Source organism: Carcharhinus amblyrhynchos, chromosome 26, assembly GCF_965287045.1.
Source record: "Carcharhinus amblyrhynchos chromosome 26, sCarAmb.v2.hapA, whole genome shotgun sequence".
Classification (NCBI taxonomy): Eukaryota; Metazoa; Chordata; class Chondrichthyes; order Carcharhiniformes; family Carcharhinidae; genus Carcharhinus; species Carcharhinus amblyrhynchos.
The window spans coordinates 29484812-29508265 of NC_137349.1; the positions used below are offsets into that span (position 1 = coordinate 29484812).

Genomic DNA, 23454 nt, shown 5'->3' on the forward strand with positions numbered 1-23454 from the left:
GTACAGAGGGAGTATTTTCAATGGTACCATGCCATCCTTTAGATAGGGTACAGCTTCTGCTGAAGAGTCACTGGAGTTTTCCCAATGTGCTAACCCTTTTCAACTAACACTACTTAACACAAAGAACAATTACAGCACAGCAACAGGCCCTTCGACCCTCCAAGCCTGCACCGACCATGCTGCCCGACTGAACTAAAACCCCCTACCCTTCTGGGGACTATATTCCTCTATTCCCATTCTGTTCGTGTATTTGTCCAGATGCCCCTTAAAAGTCACTATTGTATCTGCTTCCACTACCTCTCCTGGTAGCAAGTTCTAGGCACCCATTACGCTCTGTGTAAATAACATGTTTCACGCATCTCCTTTAAAACTTGCCCCTCACACCTTAAACCCGTGCTCCCTAGTAACTGACTCTTCCACCTGGGAAAAAGCTTCTGATTATCCACTCTGTTCATGCCCCTCATAATCTTGTAGACTTCTATCAAGTCGCTCCTCAACCTTCATGGTTCCAGTGAGAACAAACCAAGTTTTACCAACCTCTCCTCATAGCTAATGGCCTCCGTATCGGGCAGCATCCTGGTAGATCTTTTCTGTACCCTCTCCAAAGTTTCCTCATTCTTCTGGTAGTGTGGCAATCAGAATCGAACATTATATTCCAAGTGGGGCTTAATTAAGGTTCCATAAAGCTGCAACATGACCTGTCAATTTTTAAACTCAATGCCCCAGCCAATGAAGGCAAGCATGCCATATGCCTTCTTAACTACTTTCTCCACCTGCATTGCCACTTTCAGTGACCTGCGTACCTGTACACCCAGATCCCTCTGCCTATCAATGTTCTTAAGGGTTCTGCCATTTCCTGTATTTTTCCCATCTGTATTAGACTTTCCAAAATGCATTATCTCACATTTTTCCAGATTAAACTCCACCTGCCATCTCTCCGCCCAAGTCTCCAACCAATCAATATCCTGCTGTATCCTCTGATGATCCTCATTACTATCTGCAAATCCACCAATCTTTATGTTGTCTTATTTATTTACTAATCAAATCAGTTTTCCTTCAAATCATTTATATATATATTACAAGCAGCAAAGGTCTCAGCACTGATCCCTGAGGAACTCTAATAGTCACAGCCCTCCATTCAGAAACTCACCCTTCCATTGTTACGCTCTGTCTTCTATGACCAAGCCAGTTCTGTATCCATATGATTCATATACATCTTATTTCTGTTTGTGCCTGCTTACAAGATGTCTGCAGTGTTTGTGCAAGTTATTGACTGTCTGAATATTTTATCGGATGAACATGTTGGGGTCTGATAATAGATGCTGTACAAATGATGAGTTGGACTGAAAGATCTCAGTGGGCAAAGCCAGATCTGCTTGTGATCCTGCTGATCCTGTTTGTGATCAGCAAGTGCAGTGTTGGGCTCTGACCATATCACCAGCCCCTTCAGCCCTGGGAGCTTCTCACATACGGTCAATTCACAACATGGCTTTCTAGATCAACATTTATTGCCCATCCTTACTTACCCTTTAGAAGGTGGTGGTGAGCTGCCTTCTTAAACTGCTATAGTCATTGAGTTGTAGGCCCACCCACAGTGCAGTTATAGTGGGAATTCCAGGATTTTGACCCAGTGACATTGAAGGAATGGCAATATGTTTTCAAGTCAGGATGGTGAGTGACTTGGAGGGGAATGTCCAGGTAGTAGTGGTGCTCCCATGTGTCTGCTGCTCTTGATCTTCTAGATGGTAGCAGTCATGGTTTGGAAGGTGCTGCTTAAAGAATCTTAGTGAGTTCCTGCAGTGCATCTTGTTGGTACACATGGCTGCCACTGTTTGTCGATGGTGGAGGGATTGAATGTTTGTAGGAGGGGTAGTTTTTGTGGGCTGCTTTGTCCTGGATGGTGTCAACTTCTTGAGTGCTATTGGGGTTGTACTCATCTAGGCAATTGGCGAGAACTTCATTACACTCCTGACTTGTGCCTTGTAGATGGTGGACATGCTTTGGAGGGTCAGGAGGTGAGTTACTCGCTGCAGGATTCCTAGCATCTGACCTGCTCTGGTAGCCACAGTATTTATCTGGCTGGTCCAGTTCAGTTTCTGGTCAATGGTAATTCCCAGGATGTTGATTGTGGGGGACTCAGTGATGATAATACCATTCAAGGGGTAATGATTAAATCATCTCTTGTTGGAGATGGTCATGCCTGGATGCCTCTACAACAACAATAAACTTATTAACATCCCGTAGCGCAAAAACAACAGTGTTGTGTGAAGGGAAAATGGCTGTGGAATATATGTTGATGCAGCTGAATGTTTGCCCATCTCCACCAGTTTCACCCACCCTCAATGAAGTAGATAATTGGCTCATAGGTTTATAAGATATAGAAGCAGAATTAGGCCATTTGGCCCATTGAGTCTGCTCCGCCATTCAATCATGACTGATATGCTCCTCATCCCCAATTTTTTGTCTTCTCCCTATAACCCTTCAACCCATTACCAATTAAAAATCTGTCTAACTGCTCCGTAAATTTACTCCCTGTCCCAGCATCCACCACACAGATTCACAACCCTTTGGGAGAAGTAGTTTCTCCTCAACTCTGTTTTAAATTTGCTACCCCTTATCCTAAGACTACAGCCTTTCATCCTAGAATGTCCCACAAGAGGAAGCATCCACTCCATGTCCACCTTGTCCATTTCTTTAATCATCTTATATACCTCAATTTGATCTTCCCCCATTCTTCTAAATTCCAGAAAGGATAGGCCTAAACTGTTCAATCACTCTTCATATGACAAATACCTCAAATCTGGAATCAATCTAGTCAACCTCCTCTGAACTGCCTCCAATGCCACTACATCTTTTCTGAAATAAGGGGACCAAAACATTGCACAATACTCCAGGTGCGGCCTCACCAATGCCTTGTACAGTTGCAACAATACTTCCTCACTTTTACATTCTATTCCTTTTGCTATAGATGCCTAATATGGTACATTGAAATAATCAAATCCCAGGACACAGACTAAAAAAAATGTGCAAGTTAAAAGTATGGGAGATTTTTCATCCAAAAGATAACATGATTTATTAGGAAATGGACATTCTAATTAGAGATAGAATAGGAGCTAAAGACAGGACGTTGCGGAATTATGGTGGATATGTGGGGCTGAGGAACATGGTAGGAAAGTGGATAGAAAAAGGAGTTGTTTTGTTGAGCGCAAAAGCCTTTCCCTATCCTAAAAGTTCCCTTGTTGTACTTAGATCATAGAATGTTACAGTACAAACAGACCATCTGACCAATAAATTGTGTGAAAATCTGTTGACAGTGAGAAGGAGTTGGAGACTTGCTCCTTGAAAGTTCTGGAGCCAGATGGAAGCCCAGGTCGATATTTCATCCAGTTAATGGCAGATCGCGGCTGCTCGGTGAATTATCTAATCAGCAGTCTGCATAAGATGGGACACACAGAGGCAATGAAGTGCCTCATGTCAGTGGGTGAGTAAGATAATGGAGACGACATAGGGTGAATAATTTGGAGAGAGTCTGAGTGATTAGGATACAGCAGTAGTCAGGATGCTGCAGTTTATTTTTATCTCATTCATTTCAAGAATGTTAAATGATGGCTGTCTGCACTCTAAAAGGGAAAGCTTCCTTGCAGAAATAATACATTGCGGTTACGTGCCTGTTCTTATAGAGCAATGAATCTTCTGACTTGTATTGAGTAACATGACAAGTTATTTTACTGATAAGCTTAAAAAAAAGTATCATGTTAGAGAGGCCAGAGGCTCTTGGCCCACAAGCTGCGCTGGAAAAGCATTTACCTATTTCACACAATTGGCCTCATTAATTGCTTTGTTTCCTGAGGCCAGCTGGAAGAGAGATATAGCCTGAGGCAGACAGTGTCTTTACATTGAACGAGATTTTCCGCCACTCCCATGGCATGTTTTACTGGTGGTGGGATCTGATAGTCCCAGCGTTGTTAATGGGGATTCTCGTTGAACGCACCCCTCGCCTCTGGGAAACCCGTAGCGGGGATGCACTTGTCAGCAGGACCGTAAGATCCAGCTGATGTAAATGGCAGCGAGATTCCGATGAATGTGTGAAGAGGTGGTTGGCTGCCTCTGTTAAAATAATCTGAGATGGGTTGCGTTCGAGTTACTTTTAATGTTATACATCTCACCCACTTTTAATGGTTAAAATTACCTCCTTTGACACATTTACAAAGTAGTCTTGAAATACTGGGTGCTTGCAATCTGAAATTAACAAGCATATGATTGACTAAACAGCAATTGAATTCTGCCTGACACCAGAGATTCCATTTGCTTCACTAAATGAAAGGATATGGACTGAAGACAAGTGAACGGATACAACTCAGCCAAGGTTCCATTGAATAGCTCAAGGCACTGAAGAGCCTGTTCCTGTTCCAAAGTGAGACTCAAAGGGACACCTGATCAGCGAATGAATACAATCCTGTCCTTACTTAATATTTACCATGAGTCTGTCTCCACAGGAGATCAATATTACAAACAGCTTCTCCTTGGGGTTGAGGTACCCCCATGATGAGACAACTAGCAATGCAAATTTGGAACCAAATCGATCATCATTGGACAGACTTGTTACTCTGTCACCTAAACACAGGCAGAATGATATTACCGCAGAGCATGCAAACGATGGGAACTTGTGTACACCCAATGCTGACATACGACAGATTAAAAAAAAATACAAATTAAAGATAGTCAGAGGAATTGAAACAGCATCAAGAAAGTTTCTAGGAAGTTTGTAAGTTTTTCCATAGAAAATAGGAATTAAAACTTTGCTCTTGTACAACTGCTGAAGATGGCACCAGACCGAGGCTGCAAGCTGTGCCCAACATACTTTTTACTCTCGTTCTCTGCTTACATTCTGCACTCTCTTGTTTCCTTCTCTATGAATGGTATGTTTTGTCTGTATAGTGCGCAAGAAGCAATACTTTTTACTGTATGTTGATACATGTGATAATAATACATCAAATCAAAATTAAATGAAGTAAGTCAGGGAAGTATAGTCGGAACACAGTTGTGAAATCAATTCAAATGAAAGCTTTTAACCCCGCTTGATCCCACCTGATATCCTGTCTTCCTTACAGGATATGATATGGAGATACCGGCATTGGATAGACAGGAACTATCCTGTTTCTTAAATGACTAGAATTTTGCCTCAGCTACTCTGCCCTGCCCCCACATTTGAGCTGCTGAACACTCTCTAAAAGTCTGTCTTCACCTTTCCTTTGATGGCTCAGATATGAGAGGATAGCATAGCTGCCAAAGAGTCATATTGGACTTGATACATTATCTCTGTTTCTCTCTTCACAGAGGCTGCCAGACTTGCTGAGTTTATCCAGTACTGTCCATTTTTATTTCAGATCTCCAGGATCTGGGATATTTTGCTTTATTACTATACTTGCCTAGCTGTAATGTTACTGGACTTAATAACATAGGGGACCAAGCTAACAATCTAAACATGGAAGAGTTCAACTCTTACATTGGCAGTTTGCGAATTCGAATCGGATTTTTTAAAATGTGGAAAGAAAAGTTTAATATTTGTAAAGATGGATTTGAAATTGTTGGATTGTTACAATTAGGGCCCAATTTTACCATTTTCATTCTAAGTGCTGAATCTGGGCGCGTTTCAAATCCGACTTGGAAATCTGCTCTCAGGCTGAAAAAAATATCGTGAGTGTGAATTGCGCTGTAGATGGGGCTTATCGCGCCTGAAATGCTGCAGTTCCAATTGGAACTTCGAACTGCGCATGCTCAGTGAAAAAAATAATTGATAAACGTGCCTCTTTCACATTGGCCCCAGGCTGCAAAAAGTGGATAAAGCAGCCCGGGAGCGAAAAGCGGGAACGATGGCCCCCACAGACATCACCCCACCCCCCCCAACATAACTGTCCCCCTTGTCCACCCACCTCCCCCCCCGGCTACTCAGACCAATCGTGACCCTCTGTCCCCCCCTTCCTCCCCATCGATTGCCCACAGAGTGGCAGCGGACACCCCCGCCCCCATCAATTGCCCACAGAGTGGCTGCAGTACCCCCCCATACCCCCCACCAGAAAACCATTTGGCCTCCCCCCACCCCCCCGGCCACCCCTGCCACCCCCCACCCCGGCCATCCTCTCCCGGGAACAATCTGGCCTCCCTCCCCCCCCTCACTAGAGAATGATCTGGTCCATCCCCCCCCCCCAACCCCCACTCCCACCCCCACCCCTCCACCCCACGCCCCACGCCAGCAGACCTTTGCTGAGCACGTCTGTTTTGTGCTGAATCTGGATGGTAAAGAGGGAAATGTTGGGGTAAAGTTGGGCGGGCAGCCCATTAAATCACCATTGCACTGTTTTGGGTGCGGTTCAGATCGTGGCCATTTTCTGGTCTTGATAAAGTAGGCATCTGTGCGGACGCGGGCACGGATTGTGCAAATTGCCTCATGCCCGACTTTACCAAGTTCTCGCGCCTGCAATGATAAAACTGGGCCCTTAGTTCACTAACATCCTCTAGTGAAGGACACTTGCTGAGCTTTCCTGGTCTGGTCTTTATGTAACTCCAGGCCAACAACAAAGATTGACTCTTAACCGGCCTGTGTGGTCAAGACAATTTTATCGTCTAGATGGCAGCCCACCACCACCCTCTCTACAAATAGCAATGAGGAGGAAATGGAGATTTGCCATGATGCCTGCATTTCAAGAATGGAAAATATCTGATACAGATGTGTTAGTAAGAAGTCTCACAACACCAAGATAAAATCCAACAGGTTTATTTGGTAACAAAAGCCACTAGCTTTCGGAGTGCTGCTCCTTCGTCAGGTGATTGGGAGTTCTGTTCACAAACAGGGCATATAAAGACACAAACTCAATTTACAAAATAATGGTTGGAATGCGAGTCTTTACAGGTAATCAAATCTCAAAGCTACAGGTAATGTGTGTGGAGAGAGGGTTAAGCACAGGTTAAAGAGATGTGTATTGTCTCCAGTCAAGACAGTGAGTGAGATTTTGCAAGCCAAGGCAAGTTATGGGGGTCACAGATAGTGCGACATGAACACAAGATCCTGGTTGAGGCCGTCCTCGTGTGTGCGGAACTTGGCTATCAGTCTCTGCTCAGCGACTGCGCTGTCGTGTGTCGTGAAGGCCACCTTGGAGAACACTTACCCGAAGATCAGAGACCAAATGCCCACGACAACTGAAGTGTTCCCCAACAGGAAGAGAACACTCTTGCCTAGTGATTGTCGAGTGGTGTTCATTCATCCGCTGTTGTAGCTGTACTTCACTATACCACAGGACCACAGATAGCTCACGATGCTCCACTTCTCCAGCTTCCACCCTAAATACATTAAAGAAGCCATCCCCTATGGACAAGCCCTCCGTATACACAGGATCTGATGAGGAGGATTGCAACAGACACCTCCAGATGCTGAAAGATGCCCTCATAAGAACAGGATATGGCACTTGACATCGATCGACAGCTCCATATGCCACAGCGAAAAACCACACCGGCCTCCTCATGTTGTCCAGTACTTCCCTGGAGCGGAGAAGCTACGACATCTTCTCAGGAGTCTTCAACATGTCCTTGATGAAGACGAACATCTCGCCAAGGCCATCCCTACACCCCCACTTCTTGCCTTCAAACAACCGCACAACATCAAATTGTCTGCAGCAAACTACCCAGCCTTCAGGAGAACAGTGACCATGACACCACACAACCCTGCCAGAGCAACCTCTGCAAGACGCGCCAGATCATCGACACAGATGACATCATCTCTCTTGAGAACACCATCCACCAGGTATAAGGTATATACTTTTGCAACTCGGTCAACGTTGTCTACCTGATACGCTGCAGGAAAGGATATCCTGAGGCATGGTACATTGGGGAAACCATGCAGATGCTACAACAGCATCTGTTGGTTGGGACTGGAGGGGGGAGAGGGGATGGGTATGCAAATACATGCAAAGAAGGTTCATGCCCCCGGCAAGGGGCAAGGCTCAAAATCTGGAAGTCGAACTGAGTCCCGCCTTGCAGATGGCAAAGGGTGGACTAAAGATTTTGCCCACTGTGTTTCAGGGGGATCTCATTGAAGTCCACCATGATTACAGTGATTACAGTATATGATTACAGTGAGATCAGCTTCTCGATATCTCTCTCCTTGCATCGTTAGGATTGCTGATGTCTACGTTGCCCTCAACCCCAACAACTATTCAGATCATTGTGCAGCCCAAAGACCAAGATGCGACGGTTGGAGACAGGGTCTCTCTCTGCTGTCAAGCCATTGGTCCCCCAGGTCTCAGCTATCAGTGGTTTCGACGAAAGTATGAGGTAAAAGTGGTGACTTCAGCCATCCTCTTACATTCACATTATGCAAAATAAGTCTTTTATGGTATCCGAAATACAAGAGAGATACCTAATCCCTTTAATAAATAATAGAGGTACATCTCATTCTAATGGCAACCAAAATTCTGGACTTGCAAAGGGCTACTTTTGGGTAATGTCTGATGAGTGTTATTGTGAGACATTTGGCCTTGTTCCTACAGGCTGGTAGGATGTGATGTAGCTGAGATCAAGATCATGTCAATGTTATTCATGTTTAAATCTCTCCCTTCAGGCTGCTGCCTTACCACATATAGAAAATTCCTCCAGTTAAATATTTGGAAGACAGAAACCATTTAGGGAGAAGATTCGAAGAGTCCAATTCACAAAAAAACTGGAGTAAATCCCACTGGTTTTTCAATGGAAGTTTCAAAGTGAATCTCCCACACTCCTGTGCATTGCAGAGTGCACTAGCATGAATCACATGAGAAATCAGAGGTCAGGGCCTATTCCCGCTGGAGAGGCCGGCAGCATAGTGCTGAGTGTGCCACTGCACATGCGCCAATTTGTCAGGGCTGGGATCAGTGCATGCACAGTAACCCCTGTCTGCTGGCTTCCCGATCACTGGCCAGCCGTGTGACCTCCCTATGGCCTGATCGCCGGCCTCGCAAATACGTGTGGCCCAGCGTCGACCTCACCCCCACCCCCAGCTGCCCTGATCTCACAATCTGCCGCCCCCCCACAAAGGCAGCCCTGACCCACCCACCCCCTCCCCCTGCCCCCCCCCCCCCCCACCCCCTCCATTGCTAGTCCTGACTCCCTGCCCCCATCCCGATGCCCAGCCCTGATCTCTGGCTTTCATCCCTCTGCTCACGATCCCGTATGCAGAATAGCAGCGGGACCCTCTGCCTCCATTAATCACGCCCCACAAAAGCCTCTCACCCTTTAGGCCCTGCCTCTATTAGGTCCGCCACCCCCGCGCCTTTACTTTGCCTGATATCTGATGAGCAGTACCAAGGTGGGCATTGCAACTTTGCTCTTGAGCAGTGCCGGGTGTCAAGCTGGCACCACCAAGGTGCTAATGCCTGGGGGCACACTCCATTACCCCCAACCCACTGGGGGGGGGGGAGTCTTAATGGCTCCCCCCCCCGCTTCGCTCCAGCGGGGTCGAGCCCTCAGCTCCCTGCAAATCGGGAGCTATAGTAAACCCCGCTGGAGTGAACCACTCTGGTGAAGGGGGGGATGGAATGCTATCGGACCTTCAGATTTCAGTCCCGGACTCGCTAATAATATGCAAAATAGATTAAAATTGTCACTTGAATAAATTATGCAGCTAAGGTGTGGCACCGGAAATCCAGCTGCCAGAGGCTCATGGTGCCCAGCGGAGAGCCTGTGTAATGGCCTCCACTTGAGTCTCCCGGCCCGCTGCCCTACTAAAGCAGCTCAGCAAGCTGGGAGAATCACACCCATTGTCTCTGATTCTTACCACAAACTCAATTTACTTTCCACTGACTCCACCCCTCTCCCTGAGATTGGAGCAGACCCTTGCCAAACCTGAGCTTCCATTTGAGACACCACCAAGGCCTCCTATTTCAACTCTTTACCTTTCTACCTCACTCTCTTATTGAAGACATTGCTTGAAACCTACCCATTCAATCCAGCTATTGGTCTTCTGATCTCCTCGTGTAGCTTGGCGTCGCATCTTGTGTTAGAATGCACCTGTGAAGCATGCTGGGACATTGTATTAGATTCAAGGCGCTAAATAAATGCGTGTGGATTGTGGGTAGGATAAAGGATATTGTACATGAATGGTGTGAGGGAGCCGGTGAGAGTGTTTAAATGAGTCAGTGATGGGATAGATTGTATGGAGGCTACGAGGGGGATAGGATTAATTAGCAAATCATTGTTTCTCATGTATTTTCTTCATGTAGTCAGCTGCCATTTTAATTACCTGTTAAAGGGCATTGTCACCCATCTCAATATCAGGACGAACTTTCTTTTGCCTAGGTGAAGGGTGGTAACTCCTCGGAGCTTCTCTTTAAGCGCGCTGACCTTGGTGATGGCGACTGGTATGTTTGTCGGGTTCACTGTGAAACCCACTACACCTATTCCAGATGGGTTCAACTCCGAGTTGCCAGCGGTCCAACAACAAGTAAGTTAAAAGTCCTTTGATAGTTGTGTCTCTGTGATCAGCAAATTATGTTTGTATTTGAATTCAATAAAAAAAATCTGGAATTAAAATTCTGATGGTGACCATGAATTAGAACAAAGAACACTACAGCACAGGAACAGGCCCTTCGGCCCTCCAAACCTGCACCAATCATGATGTCTGCCTAAACTAAAACCCTACGCACTTACGGAGTCCCTATCCTTCCATTCCCATCACATTCATGTGTTCGTCTAGTTGCCCCTTAAATGCTGCTATCGTATCTGATCCTACCACCTCCCCAGGGCAGCGTGTTCCAGACATTCACCACCTTCTGTGTAAAAAAAAACTTGCCTCGCACATCTCCTCTAAACTTTTCCCCGTTCACCTTAAACCTATGTCCCCTAGTACCTGACTTTTCTACCTTTGGAACTTGTCGTTAAAAAACCCATCTGGTTCACTAATGTCCTCCAGGGAAGGAGGGGAACCTGCAGGCAGATGTGTTGCCATGTGTCTGCTTCCCTTGTCCCTCTTGGTGGTAGAGACCACCGGTTTAGTTTAGTTTATTTATTAGTGTCACAAGTAGGCTTTGATTAACATTGTGAACCTCTCCTAGTCACCACACTCCGGCGCCTGTTAGGGTACACTGAGGGAGAATTTAGCACAGCCAATGCACCTAACCAACACACCTTTTGAACTGTGGGAGGAAATCGGAGCACCTGGAGGAAACCCATGCAGACATGGGGAGAATGTGCAAACTCCGTGCAGACAGTGACCCAAGCTGGGAATTGAACCCATGTCCCTGGTGCCATGAGGCAGCAGTGCTAAGCACTATGCCACCCATTTGGAAAATGCTGTTGGTATAGGCTTGTAATTTTAGCCAAGTCTGGCCAGTTTTGTGCACAGGGCCTGATTCATTCAAATTTGAATCTTAAACTGATGTAAAAGATCATGGAAAACAGGAGCGTGAGTAGTTTTTGATGCAACCCACCCACATTTAACATTTCCAAGAACCTTAACATTGTTTGTCTATTTCTCTCCAGATTGCAGTGGAATCTAAGCACAAAAAGTATAGAAATCGCCCCTCAGTGATGTATAAACAGAGGGAGAAAAAAAACGCCCCTTATGGTTGGGCAATGTTGTATCTGATGCGGTACATGGAGGTTCCTAGGTTTGGTGCCCAGTTGCTGTGTTAGTTGATCTCAGTTAGAGTAAAGCGTCACTGTCACTTTATGAAGCTGCGGAGTGCAGATTGAGTGCAGCACCTGTATTAGCTGCTCGATATTCTTAGCTCTGCTGGTTCCTTCCTCTTTTCCATATCCTGTGTCTTGGTGTGGTCATTTTCCATTAGAGTTGCTGCCTGTTGGTTCAACCTTAAAACCCACTCCTTCCTGCACACACAGCTTGGGCTGCGTGTAAATGAGGCTTGTTTAGTCACTGCCTGTCCGTGACTTTCACTTTCTAAATCTTGATCTGCTCAAGATGAGGAGTGAGATAAGGAGCAGATTAGTCAAGGACCACACTCCATAATATCAAACCATACTGATCGCCCAGTTAGCTCCTGTTTTCAGCCAAATTCTTTGGAGTAGGTGCCAAGAACAAGATATTCACTGAGTTGGCTAATCTCAGTCAGCCCCCACCATTGGTTTCAGCGCCTAGGGAGTTCAAAGTGGGTCAGAGAGCTCGGAATGTGAGATTCAGATGAGGCTGGGACTTGAGTTAATTGGACATCCTGCCAACACCAATAGAATGCTCATTTTAGGGAAATACCAGAGAGTGCAGGAACTGCCAGAGACCCAGTGCCAGAGTCCATACTTTTCTCAACTGATAGCCACGGGGCTCTGCACTGTATTCACTTGGGAGCAGGCAAGCAGAATGAACTTCACCTCACTGAGACCAACTGTAGAAGTGACAGCTTCTTCCCATTCTCACAAACCTGAGAAATTCATCTAATACAGCACTGAGCAGGCCCAGGACCTCCTGACATGTACACCCCAGTAGTACAATGGATGCTACTTCTCTCTGCTATTGCAGCAGGGTTACCCTGTTTTGTCATCAAAATGTCACAGAAACCCTATAGTGCAGAATGAGACCATTTGACCCATCGAGTCTGCACTGACAACAATCCCACCCCAGGCCCTTTCCCCACAACCCAACCCAACATATTTACCCCATTAATCCCTCAAACCTACACATCCCGGGATACCATGGGGGCAATTTAGCCTGGCCAGTGCCCCTGACCTGCATATCTTTGGACTATGGGAGGAAACCGGAGCACCTGGAGGAAACCCATGCAGGCACAGGGAGAATGTGCAAACTCCACACAGACAGGGACCCAAGCCAGGAATTGAACCCAGGTCCCTGGAGCTGTGAGGCAGCAGCACTAACCAACACTATTACCGTGCCGCCCGTGGCCATGTGTGGTTTTATTGAGACTGAACTCAGTTGATCTGCCATCGACCTTCACGATGGAATCTCTGTTTTGTTTCCCCTGCAGCGAGTGGCTTTTGCCTGACTTTGAACACTGTGCACATTGTGGTGCATCCCAGCTCACTGACCCTGAAGGAGGGCGATACCTTGGTGCTTCCTTGTTACGCTGTTGGTGATCCTCCGCCAAAGTACCAGTGGTTTTGCAATAGCCGGAAGCTGCCTGAGGCAAACGAACCGTACCTGAAGGTTTGTGACCATTCTTGGTCCAAATGTTTGGCTAGGCTTTGAATGTTTGACTGTGACAGAGACCAACACCGAAAATCTCCCCCCTTGTTTGCAGCTGGAATTCTCCTGTGCCGCTGAAAGTGATGGAGTTTTAGCTGCAACGCCAAATTCTCTGTTCTCACTTACCATGGGGTGGCCACGAACGAGATCAGAGAATCCGGCTCCAAGTCTTTCCTAAGTGTTAGAAGTATTAAACCCTTCTGCTGTCACACTGCCCGGATTGAGCAATTATTTAACGCATTCACTGATGTTGAGATAAAAACTTATATTTCTATAGCACCTTGAAGGTTGTAAATTGTTACAAAGTGCAACACAGGACTATTATCAAACAAGATTTGACATAAACTCCCTTATAAGGCGGCACAGTGGTTAGCACTGCTGCCTCATAACACCGGGGACCCGGGTTTGATTTCCGGCTTGGGTCACTGTCTGTGCGAAGTCTGTATGTTCTCCCCGTGTCTGCGTGGGTTTCCTCCAGGTGCTCCAGTTTCCTCCCACAGTCCAAAGACATGCTGTTAAGTGCATTGGCCATGCTAAATTCTCCCTCAGTGCACCCAAACAGGCGTCGGAGTGTGGCGACCAGGGGATTTTCAGAGGAACTTCATTGCAGTGTTAATGTAAGCCCACTCATGACACTAATAAATAAACTTTAAACTTCAGAGTTATTAAGGCAGCTGGTGCAAAGCTGGGTCAAGTAGGTAGTCGGTTTTAAGAAGCATTTTAAAAAATGAAAGCAATGTAGAGAAGTGGTTTAAGGAGGAAATTTCAGAGCATAGATCTTCTGCAGCTGAAGGCACGGCCACCAATGGTAAAACAGTTCAATTCAGTGATACTAAAGAAGACAGAATTTGAGGAGTGCAGATACCCTGGAAGATTGTCAGGCTGGAGGAGGTTACAGAGGTAGGGAGGGCTAAGGCCAGGGAAAGATCTGTGAACAAGGATGAGCGTTTTAAAAATCAAGGCGTTGTTTAACCAGGAGCCAAAGGAGATCAGTGAGGACAGGAAAGATGACTAAATGGGACTTGGTGTAAGCTGGATGTCCTGGATTTACAAAGGGTAGAAAATGGGTGACTGCTCAGGAGTGTGTTGGAATAGTCACGTTTGGAGCTAACAAAGGCAGGAATGAGGGTGTGAGTAAAATAAGAGTGGACGTCAATGAGTCCAGTGACCTTTTTCTCAACTTTGTGATCCCTTCTGTTTAGGATCCTCTGGGATCACACTCTGTATTTGGGAGTTTAGTGCCGATTTTGAAGAACTTGGTTTTAAATGCCTTCAATCAGGCTTGAAATGCAGATTTCTTTCTAGTCAACCGAGAGCCTAGGTTTCAAAATTCAGGTGAATTTAGCCTTTATATTTCCTAGCAGAGGAAGGTTCCACCGTGGGTCCCACTCCAGCATGGCCTGGATGTGTAAACTAAAGATACTAAATCTGGATTCTGATAAATACCACAATACCTCACTGTCTTTGAGAAGGTAGAGAATGGCAGTGCCGGGTTCGTGGGATGAAAGGGTACCTTATGAGGAAATATTGGACAGATTGGGTCTGTATTCATTGGAGTTTAAATGGATGAGAGGCGATTTTATTGAAATATATAATACCCTGAAGGGACTTGATGGGGTGGATGTGAAAGAATGTTTCCCTTTATAGAGAGGCTGGAACTAGAGGGCTCAATTTAAAAATAAGGTCTCTGCAATTTAAGATGCAGTTGAGGAGAATTTTTCTCTCAGTCACTACACTGTGGAATTCTCTTCCCCAGACAGCAGTGTAGGCTGGAACATATTTTTAGGGCTGAATTAAATAGATTCTTGACTCAAGTAAATCAAAGGGTGGTTTAAAATTTATTTATTATTGTCACAAGTAGGCTTACATTAACATTTCAATGAAGTTACTGTGAAAATTCCCTAGTCACCACACTCCGGCGCCTGTTCAGGTACACTGAGGGAGAATTCAGCATGGCCAGTGCACCTAACCAGCATATCTTTTGGACTGTGGGAGGAAACTGGAGCACCCGGAAGAAACCCACACAGACACAGGGAGATTGTGCAGATCCAGTGCAGACAGTCATCCAACCTGGGAATTGAACCCGGGTCCTTGGCACTGTGAGGCAGCAATGCTAACCAATGTGCAACCATGCCACCTATGGGGGTAGATGGGAGAATAGAGGCCACAGTCAGATCAGTCACAATCTCATCAAATGGAAATAAGCGTAAGGGGCCAAATGGCCTACTCCTCCTTCTTATTTTTATGTTTATGGGGAGTCCTCTCTGCCAGCATTAAACGTTCCCAGCTCAGGTCCAGCAGATGCAGGTTGGATTTCCTGGTTACCGCACCCAATCAGCTGACAAACATTTTCACTTTCCTGCTCAAGAAATTTGGTGGACTTAACATGTTTTATTTCTTTCCCTTTATCTCTCCCCTTTGCTTCAAATAAGCTGAATGTTGGGTGCAATCCCACAGGCTTTAGCTGTTCACCCTTGAAATAGAGAAAGGACTTGCATTTATCCAACACCTTTCCTTACTCCAGGATACTTCACAGTAGCATCATGACAGTGTTATTGTAAGCCTCCTTGTGACACTAATAAATAAACCTTAACCAAGTGAAATACATTTGAAATGTGACGGCCAATTTTCAGACAGAAAGCTCCCACAGAGTAAGTGATCGTCTGATGAAGGTTTTGGTTGAGGGGTAAATACTGGGATAGCAGTATTCCCCTGCTCTTTCCCTGATTTTGCTCTGGAATCTTTGATGTTGACCCTCTCAGGACAGAGGTGGCACAGGTTTCAACGCCTAACTTGAAAGAAGAGACCTCTGACAATGCACCACTCCCTCGCTGTAGTGCCAGCTTGCATTACCTGCTCCATTCTCTGGAGATGCACTGAACTCCTGATCTTCAGAGGCAAAAGAGACCCCACTGATCCATGGCTGTCCTCCGTTACTTTATGGATAGTCATTCCGGAGAGCGTCAGGATACTTTTTTAAAATTCATTCATGGGTCACAGGCATCACTGGCTAGTCAGCATTTATTGCCCATCCCTAGTTGCCCAAGGGCAGTTGACAGTCAACCACATTGCTGTGGCTCTGGAGTCACAAGTAGGCCAGAGCAGGTAAGGACAGCAGATTTCCTTCCCTAAAGGACATTAGTGAACCAGATGGATTTTTCCAACAATCGAATGATGCCTTCATGGTCATCAGTCAATTCTTAACTGCAGATATTTTTTTAATTGAATTCAAATTCCACCATCTACTGTGGCAGGATTTGAACCCAGGTCCCCAGATCATTTGTTGAGTTTCTGGATTAATAGTCTAACGATAATACCACTAGACCAACACAAAATCTAAATGCTGGAAAATCTCAGCAGGTTTGACAGCATCGATGAGGAAAGAATAGAGCCAATGTTTCGAGTCTGGATGACCCTTCATCAGTTCTTCATTGGCTGTATTCTCTCTCCACAGATGCTGCCAGACCTCCTGAGATTTTCCAGTATTTTCTGTTCTAGTTTCAGATTCCAGCATCTGCAGTATTTTGCTTTTACCACTAGGCCATCGCCTCCCCTAAAGGATGAGGATATCAAGAAGGATGAGGAGGACTTGCCCTCTCCTTACTTGATGCTCACAAGCATGTCATTCCAGCAGGAAACCCCTGGAGAATCACCAAGAGTAGGACTCCTGGCTGTTTGGCACCTCCCAGACTTAGGGGCACTGAGGTCAAATGGAATATCCTATCTTTCCCCCTCCCCCACTAGAGTGAGATCCAGCAACGTGGACACAGAGCCAAAGACCGTCAAAGGACCTGGGGCCTCCCCATCAGTTGCTGCTGAGGCCCCAGGAAAAGGGCAAATTGTAGTTTGAGACCTTGATGTCTTGTACCACAGTATTGTCAGCTGCATCGTAAGACCAAGTTCATTTTAAAAGGCAGTGAGTAAACTCTTCCTTCTCTGGGAAGGAGCTGGTTCTCTGCTGTTACAACCAACTTCCTGATTGGAAGCGCATAACTAAATGGTGATGTGAACATCTAAACAGGCGAAGATGTACTGATTTCCCTCTTATCGATTTTACACCCAGATTAATGGAGTCACGACTGCTGACCGTGGGGACTATTGCTGCCATGTGTTTAATCTTTATCATCAAGTCTGGAGCAAGGTTGTCTCAGTGGAGATCGGTATGTTCAGCATAATTACCATAAATCTCAGAGCATAAACCAACCTGGCGTATAAGGCAACCCCATTCTACCAACCCCAAAAATCATATACTCAGCATGTATGTCTACTCCCCCTTTTCAGCCGCAAGATGTTATACTTGTAGTCAGCGTCAATTGTTCACCCCATAAATGCAAGTTTCACTTCTTGATACCTTCCAACCAGATAGATACAAGGAAACAAGTGGTAGGGACTTTTTGTGAAGATGTGTGGAAGCTTAAGATACGCCCACTTTTTGCATTGGTTGCTGGATGATATTTCGAAATGGCGACCACCCATACCCACTCCAGCAGTTCACTTTGACACTGGGTCTATAAGCCAACCCCTGTTTTTGGTGTGATTTTATTAAGGCTGCAAAAAGTTTATTTATACTTATCTATGGTCATTGTTTCTCTGGGAAATTTGTTCTACTCGGTTTGCTCTCCTCATCTCCGTAAAAACCAACTTACACTGAGGTAGAATCGTAGAATCCCTGCAGTCCATAAGGAGGCCATTCGGCCCATCAAGTCTGCACTGACAACAATCCTACCCATGCCCTATCCCCATAACCCTACATATTTACTCTGCTAATCCCTCTGACACTAAGGGGCGTGGCCAATCCACCTAACCCGCACAACTTTGGACTGTGGGAGGAAACCGGAGCACCCGGAGGAAACCTGTGCAGACTTGAAAGTATGTGCAAACTCCACACAGACAGTGACCCAAGGCTGGAATTGAACCTGGCTCCTTTGTGCTGTGAGGCAGCAGTGCTAACCACTGTGCTGCCCTATGGTTTGATTTCATAATTGTGGAAGTTTATGTTTCTTCTTTATCCATTAATGACCCAGTGCCTCCTTTGGTGAAGTGTTCCTTTATGGGCACTGGTGAAGGCAATGGTTTCAGAATGGCTAGGATCATTCAACACTCCCAAATCCTATTGCACACCATGTGTCAATTGCTATCCATTGCCAGGTACCTCTCCAATAACTTGCAGTTTATTTGACCACACTCTTACCTTTTGAGGCCCATCTTATCCTCACCTACCATCAACAAAGATGGCAGGAGTCACTGGATGAACACAGGACTCCTGGCTGTTTTTTCATTTCCTGAGTGTAGAGATGGTGAGGCTATTTGCCAGATCCCTAAAACTAATCTGGCTATGATTAGTGGATGGAGTACTGTCCATATGACTGGATGAGTGTAACTCCAACAATATTCATGGAGTTCAATGAAATCAAGGACAAAGCAGCCGGTATACTTGACAGCCCATCCACCACCGTTTGTATCCACTCCACAGATATACGGTGCAGCAGTGTGTACCATCTACAAGACGCACTGTAGCAAATCACCAAGCCTTCATTACAGTACCCTCCAGACCCACCTGCCACCACCGACATGGACAAGAACAGCGGATAGATGGGAACACTACTGCCTGGAGGTTCCACTCCCGGTCACGCGCCCTTCTGACTAAATATGCTGACAATCCCTTTTTGTTGCTGGGTCAAAATTCTGGTGGTGGGGGGTAGTGGGGGGAGGCACACTTTTTTACCAGCTTGCAACGCCATTCAGCCAGTGTGACGAGGCGATAAGGTCAGGCACGAGGGAAAAAACCAGGTTGCGCCCAGTTTCTCAATTCGTTCAATGATACTGGCCCCTTTCTGCTGGTGTAATCAGCCTGGCACCCAGGAAGGATATCAGGCTGATTTAAATATCTATTGAATAATTTAAATATGATAGTGAGTCCCTGACTCACTTGCCTTGGTCTCGCCAGTGGAGCTCCTCAACAGCAAGGATCACATATGGTCCTTCCTAATGGAGACCTGATGTGATGGCCTTGCCGGAGGGATTGAAGCCCCCCCAGATGATTGGTGAAAGGGATAGGCAGTGCCCCTTCATTAGTGCCAGCCTAGCACTGCCAGCCTGAGAACCTGGCAGTGCCCATCAGGCATCTGACACTGTCCACTGGATAGCAGGCACTGCCAAGGGGTTGGGGCCTAAGGGGAGGGGGCAGGACCTGAAGGCCACAGGGTCTGAGAGGGTGCACCCACGATGAGGGCAGGGGAATTTCAATTCAGAATAAACTTTGATAGTTTGTGGGCTGCCGCCGATTACAATTGTTTCATAAAATTTGATTTTGATTTAATTTATTATTGTCACCTGTATTAACATACAGTGAAAAGTATTGTTTCTTGCACACTATATAGACAGTACATACCATTCATGGAGAAGGAAACGAGACAGTGCAGAATGTACTCTTACAGTCATAGCTAGGGTGTAGAGAAAGATCAACTTAATGCAGGGTAGGTCCAGTCAAGAGTCCGATGGCAGGAGGAAAGAAGCTGTTCTTGAGTCGGTTGGTACGTGACCTCAGACTTTTGTATCTTTTTCCCGATGGAAGAAGGCGGAAGAGAGAATGTCCGGGGTGTGTGGGGTCCTTATTTTGCTGCCTGCCCTGCCGAGGCAGCAGGAAGTGTAGACAGAGTCAATGGATGGGAGGCTGGTTTGCGTGATGGATTGGGCTACATTCACGACCTTTATTAACCCAGCTACTTCACCAGTGCCCATCAAAAAAATGAGCTTGGCATCCATGCCCAGTCTGATCACCATGTTGTTGACTCTGAATGCTCTCCAGTGTGCCAGAGCTAGTCACCCATTTTATAATTGATTACTGCCCAAGTTCTGTGACAAATATCATTGTGACTTCTCAGAGCTTCCTGCACAGTAAAAGTGGCCTTGCCAGTGTTAACTGCGATCTGAGAATGAATTATAAGTATTGTTACAAAAAGCACCACTGGTGCGATTGACCCTGGTGCGATGGGTTTTATATCACTCTGTTTAATATTTGTTGCTGCACTTAACGGGGAACTGACAAAAGTTTAATTTTGATTGGAAAAGATGAAATCTCTTTTGCCATCAACTTAATGCCTGAGTGAAATGGGAGACTTCCGTGTTGAGATTTGTTCTAGTCAGTGCATTTCCATTCTACAACTGAATTACTGAATCACAGAATACTACAGTGCAGAAGAGGCCCTTCAGCCCATTGAGTCTGCACCGATGCATGAAAGGCCCTGACCTGCCCACCTTATCCCACTTGCCAGCACCTGGCCCACAGCCTTGAAGGTCTTATGAGGAAAGGCTGAGGGACTTGAGGTTGTTTTTGTTAGAGAGAATAAGGTTAAGAAGTGACTTAATTGAGGCATACAAGATGATCAGAGGATTAGATAGGGGAGATAGTGAGAGCCTTTTTCCTCGGATGGTGATGGCTAACACGAGGGGGCAAAGCTTTAAATTGAGGGGTGATAAATATAGGACAGATGTCAGAGGTAGGTTCTTTACTCAGAGGATAGTAAGGGCGTGGAATGCCCTGTCTGCAGCAGTAGTGGACTCACCAACTTTAAGAGCGTTCAAATGGTCATTGGATAGACATATGTATAATATTGGAATAGTTTAGGTTAGAGGGTCATTAGATTGGTTCCACTGTTTCAGTGCAACATCGAGGGCTGGAGGGCCTGTACTGCGCTGTAATGTTCTATGTTCTATGTTATGGGGTGCCAAGTACTCATCCAGGTACTTTTTAAAGGATGTGAGGCATCCCACCTCCACCATCCTCCCAGGCAGTGCAATGTCAAAATCTATTTGAGGACATTTTATCTTAACAAACCTTCAGTGTTGTCATTGTTAATGCTGTCACAAATTTATTTTTCTTCTTTGTCCTTCAAGGACCCAATACCTCCATCAATGAGGCATTCTTCGTGGGTAGTGATGAAGGTAATGTTTTCAGAATGGTCTCCAAGGCATTGGTGCGCTATCTTACTTCACATCACACGGTGATCACCAAAACTCTGTGTGCTCGCTGGCCAATGTTGGCTCCCAGGGTCTCCAATTTAAATGTATAAATAGCCTCTCACTTCCCTGTCTATGTTTTCTGTTACAGCACTGCAGAGTGCTGAGGATTCTGCAATCCATCAGCCCTGCCTTTTGGAAACAGACACACATTTGTGTTAAGTTTATTTATTATTGTCACAAGTAGGTTTACGTTAACACTGCAATGAAGCTACTGTGAAAATCCCCTCATTGCCACGCTCCGGCGCCTGTTTGGGTACACTGAGAGAGAACTTAACATGGCCAATGCACCTAACCAGCACGTCTTTCAGACTGTGGGAGAAAACCAGAGGAAACGCACACAGACATGGGGAGAAGGTGACCCAAGCCGATAATCGAACCCGGGTCCCTGGCGCTGTGAGGCTGCAGTGCTAACCACTGTGCCACCATGCCACCCATGGATGTGCCTTCAGAATTCCATGCCCAAAGATCTGGAATTTTTTCCCTTAATCTTCCCTTAATTTTCCCTTAATCTTCACACCTCCTTCTACAGCTTAAAATTAATCACCGCAGCGTGCTTTTTATCACCAGTTCCAGCAGCTTGCTGCCTGATGCTTATTTTTGTCTGAATCTACTTCTGTGAAATAACTCTGAGCAATAATGGTGTGAATCACGGTTAGTGAGGGGAATCATGGTCAGTGAGGGTGTGAATCCAGACGGTTAATCCTTGGTAACTGATGCTCCACATTGCACTTTCTGTCTCCAATGAATGCTCATGGATGTTGTTCTGTGTTTTTCTATAGATTCCAGTCCGGACCCACTGCTGAGAACTCCCCATCAGCCTGTGGATTTCTGTGGTAAGTTTGCAGTTTTCAAATCACTTTGTATTTTCTTTCCACAAAGGGAACTATCATTGAGTGAACCTGGACCATGAGTTTCAGCAGAGTATTGAACCTTGTTGACACTGGGCCTGATCTCTCTGTCCAGAGAGGCATTTGCCAGTGGTTCACTGGATAGTAGTTTGATTCATACTCCTGAAGAGTTCTACACTGGGCCACTGTGCAATGGCTACACTGGGAACATGCAGATGAAGAAATGGGATAATACCAAAATAAATACCATCACCTTATTCCCCCGCAACATCCCCTCCCTCTCCACATCCCCCCTCCACATTTCCCGCTCTCCACATCCCCTCCGTCTCTACATCCTCCCCTACGTACCCTCCCTCTCCATAAGCCCCCTCCCTCTACATCCCCCACTGCAGTATGAACACAAGAATCTAGACTAAAATCTAATATTGTTTACAACCTCAGGATGTCTCAAAGCCAGTGAGGTACTTTTTTCTTTGAAGTATTATCACCATGGTGATGTTAGAAACACAGCAGCTGATTTGTGCACAGTAAGATTCCACAAAAGCACTGTGAAAATGACCAAGTCATGTTTTTTAGATTGCGGAATGGATATTGCCCTGGATACATGGGAGAACTCACTTGCCTTTCTGCAGAATAGCAGCGTGGGATCTTTCTTTTCTACCCAGGAGGGCCTCAATTTACCATCTGACCTGGCAGTGAGCACCTCTGACAGTGCAGCACTAGATATTTGTGCCCTGCAACAGATCCACAAAGAATTTATTCTTTTATATTCATTTTTAATTTGTGATAAGCTTCAGGAACATCAGGCAATAGATTCTTCAATTTAACAACGCTGAATTCAGTGGCTCGGTGGTGGGGGGAAATGAATGATTGGGTGACTCACGGAGCAGACTCTTTACGTTAGGGACCTGGGTTCAATTTAAGCCGACAGCAGATTGGGTTTTTTCCTACGTGAGAAATGTTTGACCAGAATCAATTCACATTCAGTGGGCAGGGGCCCATCTTTAGAAATGACCCCCAAAACGCATAAAGTGCCTGAGAAATAGGAGTTGTACTGGTGCGTTCTCTGAGCTTGGGGCTGAGTAAGAAGTCTCACGACACCAGGTTGAAATCCAACAGGTTTATTTGGAATCACGAGCTTTTGGAGCGCTGAGTGGAGGTTAGTTCACAAACACGGCATATGTAATTCTAAGATAATTACAGATTGGAATGTGAGTCTTTACAGGTAATCAAGTCTTTACAGGTACAAACAGTGTTCATGGAGAGAGGGATAATCACAGATTAAAGAGGTGTCTCAAACCAGGACAGTTTGCAGGATTTTGCAAACCCAGGCAGTATGGTGGGGATTACATACAATGTGAGATGAATCCAAGCTCCTAGTTGAGGCCATTCTCATTTGTGTGC

The 23454-nt window shown here is 45.8% G+C and overlaps 1 protein-coding gene across 1 annotated transcript in view; it reads left to right on the plus strand.

Annotated features, from left to right (window-relative positions):
* malt2 (MALT paracaspase 2) overlaps positions 1–23454 on the plus strand; it is a 47262-nt gene that overhangs the window by 5895 nt on the left and 17913 nt on the right. The window contains exons 4-10 of the mRNA XM_080212846.1: positions 3315–3481; positions 8171–8328; positions 10327–10471; positions 12963–13141; positions 17244–17340; positions 21077–21124; positions 21982–22035. Of these exons, the coding sequence (XP_080068972.1) occupies positions 3315–3481; positions 8171–8328; positions 10327–10471; positions 12963–13141; positions 17244–17340; positions 21077–21124; positions 21982–22035 (848 nt within the window). The remainder of the gene's footprint in view (positions 1–3314; positions 3482–8170; positions 8329–10326; positions 10472–12962; positions 13142–17243; positions 17341–21076; positions 21125–21981; positions 22036–23454) is intronic.